The 19,112-nt window shown below is 41.9% G+C and overlaps 1 protein-coding gene across 4 annotated transcripts in view; it reads right to left on the reverse strand.

Moving 5' to 3' along the window:
- Window positions 1-15,540, reverse strand: part of CHCHD6 (coiled-coil-helix-coiled-coil-helix domain containing 6) — a 341,446-nt gene extending 325,906 nt beyond the window's left edge. Inside the window, exons 1-4 of one of the 4 annotated variants that reach the window (XM_072989551.2) lie at window positions 15,302-15,540; window positions 8,386-8,509; window positions 4,548-4,617; window positions 3,269-3,413 (exon numbers count right to left, since the gene is read on the reverse strand). In XM_072989551.2, the coding sequence (XP_072845652.2) occupies window positions 3,269-3,413; window positions 4,548-4,617; window positions 8,386-8,509; window positions 15,302-15,523 (561 nt within the window). In that variant the 5' untranslated portion in view covers window positions 15,524-15,540. The remainder of the gene's footprint in view (window positions 1-3,268; window positions 3,414-4,547; window positions 4,618-8,385; window positions 8,510-15,301) is intronic. The other 3 variants (XM_072989552.2, XM_072989553.2, XM_078385251.1) reach the window with 3 other exon arrangements.
- Between the last annotated feature and the right edge of the window lie 3,572 nt (window positions 15,541-19,112).

A 19,112-nucleotide genomic window follows, 5' to 3' on the forward strand; every position in this document is an offset into this window, starting at 1 on the left:
TCAATAGGTAGAATGACTGATAAAGCAAACTTGCTCTTATTATTGTCACTACACACTAGCAAGTACTAAATAACAAAATTCTGAAAGTGTTTATGTTTGGAATCATAGAAATTTATGACTTAAGTGTGAAAAACCCTGATCTTCAGCATCATGAGCTGGAAGCTATATGCACATTTTTAAGAAGAATTTTCGAAAATTCCTCAGGAGAATATTCTACTACTCCCAATCACTTAACTGTTGGTCTTGCTGATCCTTTTATTCTGGACCCACAACTCAGTTTCTGGCACTTAGGTTCTTTAACAACATGTCAAAGTGTACATTACCATAAGGCCTAATTTCTTTGTGGCTTCTTAGCAAACTATTTCCTGATTTGCAAAACCTCTATTTAATCTATGAAGGTGAATTCTGATATTGTTATGTTTGCTACACCTCTAAATCCTATGCAACATTAACACAGGCAGGATTTAGAAATTCATCTCCCTCCAAGGTAAACATGGATATTACTGGTATCTATAGTTCAGCTGTTCTCACAACTTTTTCAAATGCAGGTATACATCACTTCCTCTTGAACTCTCTTCTCATTATTTTTTATAAAACATTTTCCCAACGAGAGGAACACTCCTTGGTTGCTTAAGCATACCTAGGAACCAACTCTATGACACACTGAATGTCTATTCCTTGATGTGCCTTTCAGCTACACAAAACATCTCTATCTTATCTGAATTATGTTGCAATTTGTTTGCCCTCATCCAGTCCATTATTGACATGACGTACTAATTTGGAACAGGAATAGTTTTCTTGCACTTAGATAGAAAAGAGGGCCAAAGATAGAGTGGGCTGTCATCAGTGTCCTGATAGCGCTGAATCCCAAAACTCCAAGCAATCTCCCCATGCAATTTCAGGCAAATGTTAAACAGCATGGGGGACAGAACAAAACCCTGAGGAATATCACACACTAAGAGAGGCATCCAGCACCACCTCGAGGTTGCTCCTCCAGGAAGGACTGGAGCCACAATGCCTTCAAGTTGTATCTCAGAGAGGCAACTCACTAGGACACTATGCAAAGCTACCAAGAGGTCCAGCAGAACCACCAAGGAACATTCTCCTGTCCAGTTTCTGGTATAGATTTTCCACCATAACTACCAAAGTCTGTATCAAATGAGCAGGCCTGAAGCCAGATTGAAATGTAGATAATCCGTCTCATCCGGAAACAGATGGCACATAACAAAGGAAAACAAGTATGCAGTTTATATACTGCCCCATAGTGCTTAAAGTACTTTCTGGGCCGTTTACGATTTAATTGTACAGGCTACACATTCCCCCACCTCCCCGCCCAGCATGTTGGGTACTCAGTTTACCGACCATGGAAGGACAGAATTCAGACTGCATTTCGAGCCGACTACCTGGGATTGAATCTGGGCTGTGAGCAGAGTTTTGGCTGCAGTACAGCAGTTTAACCACTGTGCCACAAGGCACTTGACTACTCACGATAGATCTGCCGGACCACTCTGTGCAGGCAGACAGAAGGGTGACAGACAATTTCTTTACTACAGTCACTACCATGGAGTAGGCCTTCCAATGGGCTGTGGCCCATCCAAGTCATTCATTCACTGCCAACTCCACAGTAAACCATTCCCACTCTTTGCCTTGGGATGATAAAGAGTGATCACTTCCTCCATCCTGGCAATTTTCCCATTCCAAAAAACACCAAGACTTTGACAGAACCATTTGCCAAGGTGACAAGAAAAAAAGTATGATTTCTGCCACTTTCAAAGTCCTTTCTAAAAAAGTATATACAGTATACATCAGGAAGGAGCTGTAAAGTAAGACTAAAAAGTTTAATTGTTGATTTTACAACATTCCTGATTAGAGATGGAGATATTCGCATTCGTAAATGAATATAAATATCCCTGTCCCAGCTGGACGTAATAAGGGTCCGGTCCTCAGAACCAGACCATCCACTCAAGCGTCCTGGCGCCACGAAGGTCCCACTCTTCCCACCAATGGTGCCAGGAGTGACCAGCCGAACAGCAGAGAAACAGCAGAGCTCCTGGCGCCACTGGCAGGAAGGGTGGGACTTTTACGGTGCTGGGACATGTGGGTGGGTGGGCTGGTCCCAGGGGCCGGACCTTCATTAAGTCCAGCTGGGACGGGGATATTCATATTTGTTTATGAATACAAATATTCATAAACGAATGGTCGCAATGACCAGAGTGGTCACAATGACCAGATAGGCAGGGTATAAATAAAATAAAATAAAATAAATAAATATCCCTATCTCTATTCCTGACCACCAAAAAAATGGCTACAATGAAACAAGTGGCAGTTCTCAATTTTTATTATTTTTAATCCATATCACTAATATTATCTGCAGGTGCTAAATACAAACAGAAAATAAACATGAATTGTTTCCTGTGTCAAAGGTGAAATGCTTTTATGTAGAAAGGTGAAATGCTTTTTATTTAGATAATATGCATGATAACCTAAAGGCAAAGAATGCATTTCCTAAAGAAAAATATGTTAATGATCTATCAGAACACATGCACTCAATTTAGACTTTAGTCCTGTAATAATTTATCTAGGATTAGCTCCAACTGAATTGAATGCAACTAAGCAAATATGGATGAGACTATAAGTAGATATGGACAGGACTGTGATTGTAAGATTCTTTCAATCAGGCAACAGACCTACTGAGAAACCTATCCCAAGGCAATTGACTGCCACTTTGGGGCCAGTTTTCAAATTTTGAAAATGTTTCTCCTTCAGTTTTCCATCCAACTGTAGAAAAGAAATGATATACAGTAGCTGAACAGTTCAATCTTTTAAGCTTTTCTAGAAGGATCTGCTCACTTCTTCCGCCAGTGACAAACTATGTTAAAACTTAGTCCACATAACCAACTACCACATGTAGACTCTACCACAACATGGTATAAAACAAAACAAAAAACTAAAAGTAACTGATTTGTACTGTAGTGATCACATTAGAAAATTAAAAACCACAGGTTCAAAACTGAACTACCTCCAGACAGACTGCCATGGCAGGAAACTCTACCTTAACCATGCCAGCAGGAGTGATTAAACTTGGCATATAATTCATTTTATGTCATCTGCATTCAAAGAGGCCAGCAAGGCAGGAACAGAGAAAACAAGATCAGAAAATGAATTGCTGTAATGGAATTATGTAAGCAAAATGCCTTTTAACAAATCATGCTCCAAGGTGGGACAAGAAAAGAAGGAATACAGTGCAGTTTGGTTTTGTGGTACTCACCAGCTGAGCTGTTTTCTGCTTTTCCTCATTGGTTCTATTCCTCTCCCGCTGGAGGGTCACATTCAGACTCTCATTGGCTGCCTCCCGCTCCCTTCTGGCCAATCGGAGAAGCTCCTCTTGGACCATTGCTTGTTCTTGTTCATACCTGCAGGAGAAAAGGAATCAACTATTGTTTTACTAAAGGATCCTGGAATCATCTCTGAGCTTGGATGCCCAGGATTCCACGGTGGCTAGAAATGCCCTTGCACAATTAAAACTAGTAACCCAGCTGAACCCACTCCAAGAGAGGTCTGATCTGGACATGGTGACACATGCCTTAGTTACATGCTGGATGGATGACTGTAACACACTCTACATGGAGCTGCCTACGGAAAATGTCAGGAAACTCCAGTGGTCCAAAATGCAGATTGCTAACTGGGGCTGGTTACAGGGATTACATATTCTGCCTATTATACAGGGATCACATATTCTGCCTATTATACAGGGATCACATATTCTCCCTATTATACAGGGATCACATATTCTCCCTATTACACCAGCTCCACTTGCTAGCAATCTCTTTCCAGGCTGAATTCAAAGTGCTGGTTCTAACCTATAAAGCCCTAAGTGGTTTGGGGCCATCTCAAGGACCACATCTCCATTTATGAGTCTGCTTGAGTATTAAGATAATCAGAAAGAGGCCTTTCTCTTGTTCCTGTCCCTTTCACAGGTGCATTTGGTAGGGACAGAGGAGAGGGCCCTTTCTGTTGCTGCTCCCAGACTTTGGAACTCCCTCCCACAGGAAGCTAGGCTTCCCTTCTTTACTGTCCTTCTGCAAGCAGGCGAAGACCATTCTCATCAGGCAAGTTTTCCCTGAGTGACTGACTGCCTTGGTGAGGTTTATGCTTACTGCTCTGAATGTGTTTTGGTATTGCTTGTTTTTTTAGTATGTTATTTATTTGATCCTTTTTGTATTTGTATAATCACCATTAGTAGCTTTAAATACTGTATTTTATTGACTTAAAAGATGCCTTACATCTTTTTTAAAGGAGAAAGGCATAGTAAAAATATTTTAAAATAAATACAATAAAAATTAGTTTGGTAGTCAATAGTACATGGAATGAGAATTATTTTTGTTGTCCTAAAGCATATGGCAATACAGAACCAACAAATGTCATGCTTTTCATAGCAACAATTTGACAGGATTGTGGCCACTGTGTCATTCACCATGAAACAGTAGCACATTGTCTCCAAAACAGAGCAATCTGGAGGGCAATCCTACAATACAAGAATATCCCACCTCCTGTACAAATCCTCTTCAGCTTCAGAGGGCTTCTGACCCAAGCTGTCTGCTGTCGGTGGATGGATCTCTGAAGAAATGGGAAGAAAATAATAACTCAGAAAGATATACTATGCATCACTTCCCTTAATGAGAATTAAAGTGGTATGAAATTGTAGAGAAGCAAAATCTCAGCAAATTGCTAAGCTAAATTAGATAGAAATATAAATAAATAGACACACACACACACGTAAAACATTGATGCTAACTACACAGATTGTTTAGCAAGTTTGGAATGCTCGAGGGATGGACTGGTGAGTTCTTAAACACAATGAGAAAATATTGTCTTTCCTAGAGAACACCCATCTGACCACAACTTTTTGGCTCCTGTCAAGAGGCTACTTCTTTTCTGGTGCTGCTCAGATTGCTCTGACTTGGAACATTTTCAGAGCAATCACTAGAATCAATCCAAAGGAAGCCTTCCTCTTTCAATTAGGCAATATGGTGAAGTGGCCAATATCCATCAGGATATTGGCAAATTAATCGTTTCCTCTGTTCAGCAGAGGGTAGGGGAAGTGAAAACAATTTTCTGACAATATGGGCTCTTGCTGATGTGTTGAATCAGATTATTTTTTTAAAAAAATTAAAAACTGCCTACAGCTGAAACCACTGCCATGGATTCGACTATGGACAGTTTCTCGACTGGTCCTTTAAGGTGAAACAAAGAAAATATATTTTTTTAAAATGTTTAACTGATATTATGTATCAGTGATAGCCTACATACAGTAAGAAAAAAAAATCACTTCCTCTACCCTCTGCCGAGCAAAGGAAATGATTAATTTGCCAATATGCTAAAGTGGCTCACTTATTAAGCTACTTCACAATATTTGCAGGAGCCATTTCTGTGTGAACGATTAGGCTTGATTAAATCATTCGAATCAAGCCCAACCATTCCCAAGTGGCCCAGCTTGTTCCTGCTACTAGTGTCACCATACTCTTAGCATCACCACAGATTTCAATAAAACCTAACAATTAAGGCTGAATAAATCATGACTGTTAAACATTCCCTCAGGTGGGTGGGTGTTATGTAGAGTGCATTGTTACAACAGAAAGGCAGTTAGAAAGTTTGGAAAAACCAGAAATAAGCATGCAATTAAATGTAGTATTTTATTTCTTTTTTGGTCTATAGTGTTAGTTTCTGGTAGTAAAGAACTGGTTCACTAACCTACACATCACTCTGCATCCTGTAAAACAATAAGATTAAGGATCCTCAAAGGACAACTGACAGATAAGCCAAGAATGCACAGTTGGGCACAACAGAGTAAATGAAGAACCATCTGACTTAAGTAAGCAAACTACACACAATAAACCATTCTTCACAATAAGCCATTAAATATAGAATGGAACAGCTGAGCTCCAGCAGGATTTTTCTAATTCTTTCTTACTGATAACATATGGAATGTGTTCATGAACTTCTGAATGCACAGGACTACATGATACTTCTGGTACGTTCCCTAAGCACCAAGAAGCAGGCCACTCACATACTTCTTCTAAAATGACACCAGTCATGAAGAACACTTTGGCTGTAATAGCAACTCTCCCCTAAATGCTGCATAGAATATTATACCAGCCCCTTGAAGGTATACAGAACAGGTATTCCTAGCACTCTAGGACAGGATAAAAAGTATGACAGAGTCCACGGCATATTAAAGCCTAACAAATTTTATTTGGCATAAGCTTTCATGGACCTCAGTCTACTTCACAAGTTTCACTGTAATATTGGTTTCTCCCCACACTCCATACCAAATACAATGTCTCTTTCTCTGTTCACTCTCTTGCCACTATCTTTCTATTTTAAAAAACAAACATTGTTTTTAAAAATCATTATAGTTGTGTTCATCAAACTATTTTGCAAACTCTGTTCGGAGGCATAGCAAATAATTCTCCCCTAACTCAAAACTATGAAGTGGTATTTACTATTTTGGATTATATCTGTCAGGAAACAGAAACACTAGGTTTCCCAGAACCCTGTTCAGCTATAAGTTTGAAAATCCTTGATTTAACTATCGTATACAGGTTGCCCTTCCAGAATAACCAATACTATGGATATCAATATGGTTTTAATTATTGGTATTCCCATATAACCAATGATGTACAAGTATAAAATTTGGAATCCACAATTTGCAAAATCCCACCCTCCCCAAGAAAGTGTGCCATTCTCGTTTCGTGTTGGGCAGTAGCACCTGGCAGACCGTTTCCTTTCTATCGTGATTCAGCTGCCTCTCGCCCTGGGAGATGATAAATCCCAAATATGCAACTTATGCCAGTCCTATTTGAGCTTTCTCCTTTGACACCTTGAAGCTCTCATATCTCAAGATTAACTAAATCTACTGCTGACAGAAGATCATCCACATAGAGCACATGGCATTCCACTGCTAGGACCAAAAGGTGTAAAATTTTACTCAAATCCTCCCAAATAACGGTGAATTTTTCCATCCTTGTGACAATACCAGCCACCCATAGCAGCCAGAAGGGATCCCAGAATATCCCTGGAGTTCTTCTCAAGTGCAGGCAAAAACATGTCATGAGGATTCTGTTAGTGGAATCATAAAGAAAGCATCCTTAAGGTCTTAACACATGAAGGAGGCGCGTGTTCCAGATATCAGTTATAATTAAGGTGTACAGGTTGGGCACTACTGGTGTAATGTCCTTGGTGACTGCATTGACCACTCTTGAGGTCTTGGACCAGGCACTACTTCCCTTCTTTCTTTGGCACCCCTGTGATGGCTATATTAAACTGAAAATTACATGGGACAATAAGTTTCACTTCCAAAAGTGAGGCTACGACTTTGTGTAAGCCCTTTCTAGTCTCAAGCTTCAATGGGTATTGTTTAACATGGACAGGGTCAGTTCTTGGTTTCAGGGTGACTTCTACTGGTGTTGCATACTTTGACCAACCTGGGATTCCACTTGCCCATACCCACGGGATGACTTGATCCCCTACCTCACACAGGCCTTCTTGGCCAGCTACATTTTAGGTTCCAGGGCTTCTCAATATAAGGATAAAAGGGGCCACCATGGGGTTATACTGTTCTGATGTATTAAGGCTACAGTGAAAATGCGTTGAGAGGCATTCTTGGAATTTTAAGTCAGTGGCAAGGGCCAAATCCTTTGATTTAGGAATCTCGTTGCTTTAAAAAAAAGAAAAAGAAACAGCAGCAGCACAGTTTGGTAAAGTGGGGTGGTGGTTAGGAAAACAATATAAATCAGCATAATTGTACTAAGCCAGTGCAGAGGTACTTGGGAACAAGGAAAGTCAGCAAAATATTTACCCATGTCTTGTCAATCTGATTTTGTTTGAGCCTCATCTTTTGGGAAACTAGTATTTTGTTGTGGGTTTAAGTGAACTATATGGATTAGTATGTGATCCAACTTTTGCCTTATGCCCAGTTTCTTGGGCAAGTTACTTGTCTTAACCTCACCATTTTACCATGTGTGAAATGATGTCTTGTAACTGGCATTTACAACAAGTACATGTACACACAACTCTTGAAAGCCTTTTTATGGGAACACACTCACACACAATATATATACCAGGTTGGAGATCCCTATACTAAGAAACCTGATGTTTTTATCAGAAAAAAATTGTAGAAGCCCAAGTAAAATCAGTAGACTTATTTAGAGATAATCATGTTCATAAGCTAGGTGATGTTACAGAGGTTTTGCATGTACACGTACTAATCTAACATGTAACTTGCACTAAAGAAAATGCACTGCATATAAGCAGTCATCCATCTCTCATATATAGCTATAGATAGTTATAATAAAAGCCTAATATGAATAATAAGACATGAAATACCTGCAGAAGCCTTAGATTTCCCTTCAGTAGGTTGTGATGTGGGTGGAGACGACAAGGAGGGCGATTGCTGATCCCTTTTAGGTTGGTAAGGTTCCTTCATTCGGTTCACAACATCTTCGGAAAGCTAACACAATAAGAAAGGGGAGAGAAATTTGTGAAATGGGTTTCTGAGACTGGACGAATTCCCAACTTGCCTGTCTGAGATCACAAAAACATTTTATATACTGTCTTCATTTCTCTAATCTAGAAATTATGAGAAACATAACATTTCCCTCTTATAAGAACAACAAAAATACATTAAAGGGAAACATCTATTGATTAAAGGTTTTCATCTGTATTTTTGACACAAAGCTGGAATACCTTTTTAATGGCATTTATTTTATTGTGACTGTTGTTAATTTGCCAAACCGGCTTGCACATTTTTAAAACAGTGCCCGTCGCCATCCAAGCCAATGAGAAGGAAACAAATGGGGTGGGGGAGGCCAAGGTTTTGCAAACACCTTCTATGGGGCTTCTGCGGCTCCGTGGCCACGGCCTCCCAACCCTGGACCCTGCCCTGCTTTGCAAAGAGGTCAAACCTTTCCCTCCCCCCTCCCGCAAAAGGAATAAGCGAGGTGCGTGCATGCATGAGGGGCAGCCCTAGCCGTCCTACGCAGCCCCACTCCAAGCGCGCTTACCGGCATCTGCGATCTCAGACAGCAGAGGCTGCCAGCTTCGACTCTGGCGGCATTATGGGGCAGAGAGGGGGTCCACCTATTGACGGGGATGGCGCAAAATGCAGTCACGCAGCCCCCCTCTCCCCTCCCCTCCTGCTCCTTCCTTCCTTCTTTCCGTCTCTCCCCCTCTACCGTTGTGATGTGCCCCGGCCGCATTCTGGCCGCAAGCACCGGCAGTGTAACTTGAAACTTTGGAATTTCTTTAAAAATTTAAAATTGCACTGGGCCGCATGCAGCCCACAGGCCACAGGTTGGACAAGCCTCCACTAGAGTGTTGAGCTAGGGCTCAGGAGGCCTGGGTTCAAATCCCCCTCACTTGGCCTTCAAACCTATTGTGTCATCTTGGGCCAGTCGCTCTCTTTTGGAGTCTGACCTCCCTTACAAGGTTGGCATGAGGAGGACCCACGTGTGCTGCCTTCAGCACATTAAAGATCCGGCGTAAATGTAATACATCTTTTTGAAAAGGAGCAGGACAAGGATCTCTCCACCTCAGTGCTGCTTACATTGCAGTGATGGTCTGTGGTCTGTAAACTGGGTGTCAGAGAGAGCTGCAGCTCTCCTACGCTGACTGACCTTCACTCCCTGGTGTCTGGGACAGAGTCTTCCTCACTTTCTGGGCAGAGACAGCAGAACTGAATGGAGACCTCCCATGCAAAGCATTAAATCACACTCCCTTAAAAACAATTTAAGCTCCTAGTCCTCATGGTGCTGAAGACGGGGCTGTTTAAAAAAGAACTCTAGCAAGCAGATGACATGGGGTGTGTCAGATGGGATTGTCTAGCCCCCATAAGTAGTTAGCTTTCATCAAAATCGATTTTGATGGGTGCCACGCCCCTTAGAGGCAGGACTATGGCCCTAAGCTATCCAGCCAGCTCCTGTGGCCATAAGGTAGTTCAAAGCCCTCTTTTCATCATTCATTTCCTTAACCTCGAGGCAAAATCCGGAGCTGGAGTCCCGAAGGCAGCTGTGTCATTCTGCCAACTCCTGCGACATTGCTGGAACCAGTTGTATTCGCTCATGCCTTTCCATTGGACCATTTCAGCAATGTGGAGAGGGGGGATCTGCTGATTGGGTAACAGCCTATCCTCCATATTACCTTACCCGGGCTTCATGCTCTGGAGAGGACACTCCTCGATTCAGAGCATGTTACCATAGTCTCTCGAGACTGAAGTATGTCTATGCTATGCCTATGTTAATTTGCCAGATAAGCTGCCATGGATATGATTTATCAAGGAAAGGTAGCATATAAATGTCAAAAATAATTAAAATAAAATATATTTAGGAATTAAAAGGAAAAACAATTACCTAGCAGGTACGACTTTGCCGTTCTACCAACCCTTCAGTAGTGCTTTAGAAGGTACAGTTCCCAAGTTGATTTTTGCTTAATCAATGCTCCAGTAAAAATATTGATTAAGATATGTTAGAAAACAAGTTCTGTAAAAATATTTTAGATTTATTTAGAATTCTAGCTGACCTCACTCCTTGGCTCTAAACAAGTTACTAACAATTCAGGCATGTATTTTAGATTTTTTGCCATAAAACAATGTGCCATTAAAACTGCTATCAATATATCTTTTAAATTTGAATTAGAACGGCTTTATCAATCTGCTGGTTTAGTTTACTATATGTATACATCTCACCTTTCTGTTTTGTAAATTGCCCTGAGGAAGCTTGCAATTCAAAAAGCAGAATATTAAATAATTTTAAGTAAAGGAAAATCAGATTAATACATCATAATGTTAATAATCTTAGAACTGCAGAGCTGGAAGGGACCACGCGGATCATTGAGTCCCGCACTGTGTCAAGGAGGCACTGCGGGGAATTAAACTTCCACCCTTTGGCTCCTCAGCCAGAGACCTAAACCACAGAGCTATCTAGCAGCTGCCTTCATGCCTAGAGGTGTATTTGTTCATATGACAAAAAGAGAGAGAGAGAGAAAGGCTAAACATATCACTATAGATTCTATGTAAGTCCAGTAGGTCCAGATTTGAGTTCGCAGGAACAAACAAGGCTGTTGATGACTGGATGTCATTCATTCCTAGGGCCAGTGTAAGTTCAAGGCAACTTGACAGAACATAACAACAACAAGGAGTCTAGATTAATAAGAAAAAAGTTACTAAGTCATTTTCTTTCTCAGCAGTTATAAGATTTTTGCTGTGAAATCTCTACAGTGTACAAAACTTGAATTACGGTATGTATCATTTTATTATTAACATAAAACATAGTAGCTCTCCCCAGATCTAAATATTTATTCATTACTAAAAGCCTCCACACATTTTTAAATACTTCAAAAAATTATTACATTTAAGCACTAAAAGTAGCTTTTGCATTAACTATGAACTACATTATTCTTTAAGTATATTAGCTTCTTTCATAGAGAGGCTATTCTATGTCAGATGCAAACTTAGAATCATAATTTATAAAAAAGGAGCATGCAAAGTGAATGAATTGGATAGTGAAGGAGGAAGGGAGTTCTTAATCACTCCCCTTTGTATTTCTTCTCACTTCATGTCTGAGACCCAATATGCAAAAAACAGGTAGAGCACATTCCAGCAAAAAAAAAAAACAACCAACCAAACAAAAGGAAGCGAAAACTTTGAGCAGTTGTGATGAGTTGTTGCCAAAAAGCAACAAGCAGAGAAAAGGGTAAGTCCAGTTTGGTGAATTCTTCATTCAAATAGGAAGAGGTAATGGCCAGATCTGCTTCCCCAAAAAAGTTAACAATATTTGCAGGGATGAGAACCATATTCCTACAAAAACAATCTACTGAGAGCTGCACCTCAGCAGCGAGGAGGCCTGAACACATTGGTGCAAAAGCCTCCCTTCTTCTCTATGCAATCCCATTGCCTTCTCCACTACAGGGAAGAAACAAATCACTCTTGTCAGAGGTATGAACTGGATTCTTATAGAAGGCTTTTAAAGCTAGGCCAGTGACCACGTGAGAGCATAATGTAGTCCTGGGGCCACTGGTTGCCCATCTCCATCTTAAAAGCAGCAACCATTGGATCTTTAATTCTTATACTTGAATCTGAACATGCAGCTCTGTTTGAAAAAGACAAATGCTGTATTTGGATTGCAAGTCAGTTTCTGCCCAAAGGCTTTTAAAGCACCGTGCATATTTAAAAAACTGTAAAATCCAGGATCAGAAACAATAATACCACCCCAGTGTTGTCTTTTTTATGTATTCTAACAGCATTTCTCAGTAGCATGGTATTTTTTTTTCCTGAGAGTATATAGCTTCGATTAGCAAGGTCATATTAGCCAAGGACAAAGATGTGTCCTCCTGCAGAATGGAGGCCAACAGGTTTAGTCTCCTGGAGTCATGAATCCATACCTATAGTTGCTAGGTCAGCAAAACAACCATCAATTCATTCCTGGCACTGCAAACTTCGGCATGGAAGTACAGAGCCTGCAGTCACAAATCATAGGGTATGTATGAAAGAGTTTTCCTCTATTTACATTTATTTGGCTTAATAAGGAGATTAGACAAGGTCATGGAGGACAAAACTATCAACAGCTGCTAGTTGTGATGATTAAAAGGAAATTAAATTCACTGAGGATAAAGTTATCTACAGCTACTAGTCAATGATGACTATGCAGTACCTCCAAAAACAGAAGGAACATATCTTTGAACAGCAGTTGCTAGAGAGCAACTGTGAGAAGCCAATTTGTGTTGTTCTCTTTTACGAGACTCTCATAGAAATTTTGTTGGCCACTAGTCTTTATCTAACCCAGCTGGGATCTTCAATTACATCTGTGTGTGTCTGTACAGGACACTGCATGGACTGGGGCAGACAGGCGATTCAGAATCAAACATGCTCTCTGTCCAAATCATTTATCCCTTCCAGAGGTCAAACAAGCCTTTAACAGAATTAGCAGCCCTGGAGCCAGAAAAATCCTTCAGAGCTATGTATAAAGAAACCATCTGGATCAACACATCTGTTTCCGAGGGCAAATGATCCTTTACAGAGCTATACCCATGCCCAGTGAATCCAAATCCTATATATCCGCTATTACAATTTGTTTTGTAAGGAAAAATAGTAGTCACTGAGCAAGACACAAAGGCTCACACTTTCACAGTCTTCTCTTGACTTTTCAAAATGCTTTCATTCCTTCTTTCTCTGTCTCATAGTATCTAATCTACTAACTTAATTAATCCTCATGTCAGAAGTGCTTGCAGGCTGAAAACTGCTAAAACAATCTACCTTTTACATTTCCAAGTCACATACAGTACTATGCACTGGCAGCTGACTAAGCCTTCCAAAAAAATCCCCTTAGGTAGCAGCTTTGTGGCAAGGAAAAAAGCAAAGACTAATCAATTAACTCTAATACAAATACTGTAATGTGGTTTAAGTACGAATCAAGTGTTCTGCATATATTTCCAATTTGACTTTGAAACCTTTACTATGATCAGCAGTTTTCCTGCTTGGTTCTCATAATTGTGAACTTGTTCAAGTAGCTGCTGTTCATCCAGCAAAGTAATTGAGATGTTGTAAAGGAGAAACCAGAAGAAAAAGCAATTTCTACTGACCACCAACTCTCTCCATGCAAATATCTGTGTTGGTTTTTGTTTTTATAAAATGTCCATTTAACCACAGCTTGTTTTGCACAGATCATAACCTTGAGACTACACCACAGGTAGAGTTCAATTACCCATGGTTAAAGATGGGGATATATTCGTATATGAATACCCCGGCACAGGTAGACTGTCCACTCATGCTTCTACTGCTGCTGCTGCCACAGGCTCCATACTCCCTTCCTATCGCTCTAGAGCTTACAGTCAACTAGTCACTCCTAGCAGGAGGCAGGACGATGAGCCTCCCTGCCAGGTCAAAGAGTGGCTAGTCGACCGCAAGCTCTGGAGTGACAGGAAGACAGCGCGGAACCCACAGCAGTAGCAGAAGGGTGACTGGACAGTCTAGCCCTAGGAGGCAGGACCCTCATTATATCCATCTGTATAGGGGTATTCTTATGCAAATATAAATACCCGATCTCTATCCATGGTGCCTCCTTGACACAGGTTGGACTCAATCCACAGGGTTCCTTCCAGCTCTGCAGTTCTAACATGACATTAGGTATACTATGAAGACTGCCCACGTTGCATATTACTGTACTTGTCAAAACCACCTAATTCTCACACAGAGGTGAGCACAGTTTTCAGAATTTTTACTGAACTTACTGTTTTTACTGAACTTGCTGTGCTACTTTCCCACAATGCAGTCTCAGTGCTGTTAAATGGTAAACTACACTTTTTTGCTTGCTAGCCTTAACATCTAACCACATCTGGGAATGTTTAAAGGCAAAAGCTACTTCTTGATGCCCATAAGGAGCAACCTTTTTTTCCTATAGTTCCATGCTACAAATAGAACATGTCTGGATGTAGATCAAAATTCTATTTGCTCTGCAGTCATTAATATGGGTGTCAAAAATCTATTCCGATTGCATTCCACAAGTATAAAATGGGGATACTGAAAACAAACCTTCCATTACAGAACTCCTGCAAAGATAAGTACAACAGGAACATAACCTGAACACTAAATAATGGACAACTATTAATAAGTTTCTGTGTCATCAAGTTGGAAATGACTTATAGTGATCCTAACAGGACTTTCAAGATAAGTGAGATATTTAAGGAGTAATTTTTACCAGTTCCATTTCCCCAGTGAGTTTCCCTGGATGAGCGGGGATTTGAAAGCCTGTTCTCCAGAGCCCTAGTCTGTCACTCTATCCAGTACACCACACTGAGAAGCAATAATGTCATTAGGTTTGGTTATTTATAATAAAGCTTTTGTCAGTAAATTAAATTTTTCCCAAGCCTCAGCATGATCTTACATTAAAAACTGCTGGGTCTGATGGCGGTGGGTGTCCCTAAGCTATCTATGTCCACATTAAATGTGTTATAAGAGTAAAGAGATCCTGATCATTATTTTTAAGTAGATCAAGGGGAGAAAAGGATGTGAGGGTAGACCATTATTTTTCCTCTCCCGACGGACCGTAGAGCCGCAGGAACAGCTTGCACTCATCATCCCCGGTCCCCCTTACTGCTCATCACCAAGTCCCGAGCAGACACCTCTCTCTCTTCCAAGCCAAGCCTTCGCCTTGCCTCAGCCCGCCCGCCGCCCGCCCCCCGGGGCTATTCCTCCCAGAGAGCTCTCTCTCTCCTTCACCCCGCCAGGCGCCCCCCGTCCCACTCAACTCACCCTGATGCCCCGCAAGACGCGCACTCGCTCCTCCTCATCCAACTCGAAGGAGACCTTCCTGTTGCCATGGCTACTGCCGCTTCCCCCCATGGCCCCGAAAAGGTCACGCCAAGCCCCGCGGCTGTCAGGGCAGGGCAAGAACCGAACTGTACACAAACCACACCACGCTCTCCTCCGCCGGCCTACAAACTCGCGCCCGGTTGGCGCTCGCCGGAAAATCATCCAATAGCGCGGCGCGGTGTTGGAGGCCGGCCGCGGGGCTTGCTGGGAGTTGTAGTCTTCTCTACCCACATCCCGCTCTCGAGGATGCGGCTACCGGCCGAAAGGAAGCAAAGGGGTTTCCTGTGTACTTTGACATCTCCCGTTTGCTTCCGCCGTGGATCTGGTGATGCGCCGCAGCGAGGAACGTGGGCCAGCTTTGCGTGCCCGATGCCAGAGCCCCGGTTAAACTCGTTCACTGCCAAACGGTGCGCGTCCCTGCAGGAGGCAAGGATGGATGCGCGCCCAAGGCTGGATTTTTGCTGCTTCCACCTTTGCCGTTTTCCTTGTTTGTATCATTTTGCACATTGATTTAACGGCGATTTCACTTCATCTTTAGGCAAGGAAGATCCGGTTTTCCAAGGAACTGAACCCCTGCAAAGAATATTGGTACAATTTCTGGAGGGATGGCAGTACTGTATTTTTCTCCACATTGAAGTACTCCGTCTCAGCTTGTTGACGACATTAAAGGAAGAAAGAGAGAGGAAAAGGCAATATGTTGTGGCATCTTAAAAACTAACAGTTATTGTGGTACTGACTTTCGTGGTCCAGAGCCTATCTCAGAGAACTCATGTAGTGCAATGGAATTCCCTGCAGCTGATATAGGCACTTCTGTCTGTCTGTCTGTCTACCTATCCACCCCATCTAGCGGCAAGCCACTATTCTGGGAGGTTCAAAACAAATAAAAACTCCAGACCTCCACCCTTAACCAAATAAACATACGGTCCAAACAAAAGTAACCCACTCCCATGGCAATGGCTAAACAAAATAACAGAATTAGACACAGTAACATAAAAAAAATCTAACACAGCAGAAGGATGTTCTTAAAAGCCTCTTTTAAATGCTCTGTTTTTACAAGTTTTTAAAAGGTTAGAAGGGAAGGGACCTGGCATACCTCCACTGGCAGACGTTCCAAAGTGTCATGGCCACCACCCAGACGGCCTAGTCCCTAGTCACCATTTTCCAGGCCTTCCTCAGGGTAGCCACCCACAGCCTCCAAGTGTGGAAGGTGATCGATCCCTGTGGGACCCTATAATGTGGAACCCACAAAAGTTGAGACAGTATCCCCAAGCGGCAACATCTAGCCAGGGCCCTCAAGAAAGGACTGGAACCAGCGTAACACTAGGTCTTCAATCACCAAACTCAACAGCATGTCCAGAATACTGTAGTCGACGGTATCAAAGGCCGCTGAGAGGTCCGGGAGAACCAAATACTTACACTTCTCTGGTTGGCCTCCCTTAACAAGTTATCAAGTAGAGTGACCAAAACTATCTCAGTACCGTGGCACAACCTAGGGGTTTGTTGAGGCCACCGTGGGCCTATAGGGGGGGTTCATAGATACCGGCTCCCCTGTGACCAGAGTCAGGATTGACCGCCAAAGCAACATGTCGCCCCCGTGGTCCTGTGGGCCAATGGGGTGAGGTTGGAGGGGTTTGGCTAGAAAAGGGGTGGCCGTAGGGCATGCCTTAGTGTGCCCTTAGGCCGCCTGGGGCTGAAACTCCACAGAGGTTGCTGAAACACCCAGTGGTGGTTTTGAGGGCCTTCTGCATGTGCTTGCCGCTCTTTGCAGAGACCAGTGCAGCTTGGAGAAGATGGAGGACAAGGAAAACCAGCTTCCTGGTACCCAGGGGCCCCCAAAGGCGGAAAGCCAAAAGGACCTGGACGCCAAAACTCCAGCCAACCCCAGAAAGCAGTATAGGAGTACAGGTTCTGACAATGAGAATAGGCTACCTGCATCACTACAACGCCTGGAAGAACCTGAAATATGGCATAATATGGAAAGAGAGGTTACGTACCTGTAACTCTGGTTCCTGGAGGTTACAAGCCATAATGGGGGTATATAATCGGCAGGCTTAGGAAGAAGGTACCTAAAAATGCCAGATGCAGGGTAGGGGGATCAGGAGACATCTCTCTAGTTGTCTTGTGTGCTCCCAGAGGCATCTGGTGAGGCCATTGTGAGACACATGAAGCTGGACTAGATGGGCCCTTGGGCTGATCCAGCAGGGCTCTTCTTATGTAAGAAAACATAACGTTTTGAGTGAAATGATCAATCGCCATCGCTTGGTGTTTTTTTTGTTTGTTTGTTCATTTATTCATTTATTTATTTAACTTCTGTATTTTGGGAGGTTGAGTGGAGATAAGGATAAAAAAGAGCTGCTGGTCTTTTTGACCCATGGACTCTGCACTACAAATGCAAGCCAAACAAATAACACCCACTGTTAAAACCCCAAAAGGGGTTTAAAGCTCTTCTTTAAGCTTTTCAGTTTACAGATTCTGACAAAATCTATCTACATTAACCAAAGTCTAAAAGAACAAGATTTGGCTGGAGGCCAGTGATTGTATTTTATGTATGATTTTGTAGACAACTTGTGGTTCTTTTTGGCCACATGTGATATAATTAGATTACCGTATTTTTCGCACCATAAGATGCACTTTTTTCCCACAAAACAGGGGGGGTGGAAAGTCTGTGCGTCTTATAGAGCGAAGAAAATAGATTATATTTTCCTGTTTTCTTCTCCTAAAAAATTGGTGCGTCTTATGGAGCGAAAAATACGGTACCATATTTTCATGTATATAATGTGTGTGTTATATGGATTTTTTTAAAGCCATGGGATTGACCATGTGTTATATTTGTAGGAGGCACCATAATCTTTTCATTGCTTAGGCCTTCAAGATCTTAATTTGGGCCTGTTTGATGCAACTATATTGGGGTTTCTGACACTAAAAACATACATGCCAATTGAAAAACCCCAAAATAAGGCTCTCAATCTGCACAGTTTCTTAGCAGGATCCAGCAGCCAGCTGCATGTGCACAACACATTAGGTGCACACCATTTAATATTCTATAAATCATGAGACTGCATCCCTTGAATAAATTCAGTGACAGAAAGAAACTTCTAAGAATTAATCTAAAGTTCAAAGACGAGTGTTAATGTTATTAAGATTATCCAAAATGTCACAAAATAATTTGCAAGCTTTTGAAATTCTTCATTAAACTGGATGTTAAACTAAAGGGATTAGAGGAGGAGGAGGAGGAGGAGGAGGAAAGCTCCTGAAAAATCTATATGTGGGACAGGAAGCAACAGTTAAAACTGAAGATGGAACAACTGATAGGTTCAAAATTGGGAATGAGTATGACAAGGCTGTATATTTCCACCCTGCTTATTTAACTTATATGCAGAATACATCATACGAAAGGCAGGACTGGAGGAATCCCAAGCCGGAATTAAGATTGCCGGAAGAAATATCAACAACCTCCGATATGCAGATTATACCACTCTGATGGCAGAAAGTGAGGAGGAATTAAAGAACCTCTTAATGAGAGTGAAAGAGGAGAGCGCAATAAATGGCCTGAAGCTCAACATAAAAAAAAACTAAGATCATGACCACTGGTCCCATCACCTCCTGCAAACAGAAGGGGAAGATATGGAGGCAGTGACAGTGACAGATAGCATGTAAGATGAGACAGCAGATTTCCAAATTAGAATCTATAGAGTGCTGTGATGATTTCAGGTTGCACCACCCATTACACTTAGAATTGCTGGCAAGGTGA

Source organism: Pogona vitticeps, chromosome 2 (genome assembly GCF_051106095.1).
Source record: "Pogona vitticeps strain Pit_001003342236 chromosome 2, PviZW2.1, whole genome shotgun sequence".
Taxonomy (NCBI): domain Eukaryota; kingdom Metazoa; phylum Chordata; class Lepidosauria; order Squamata; family Agamidae; genus Pogona; species Pogona vitticeps.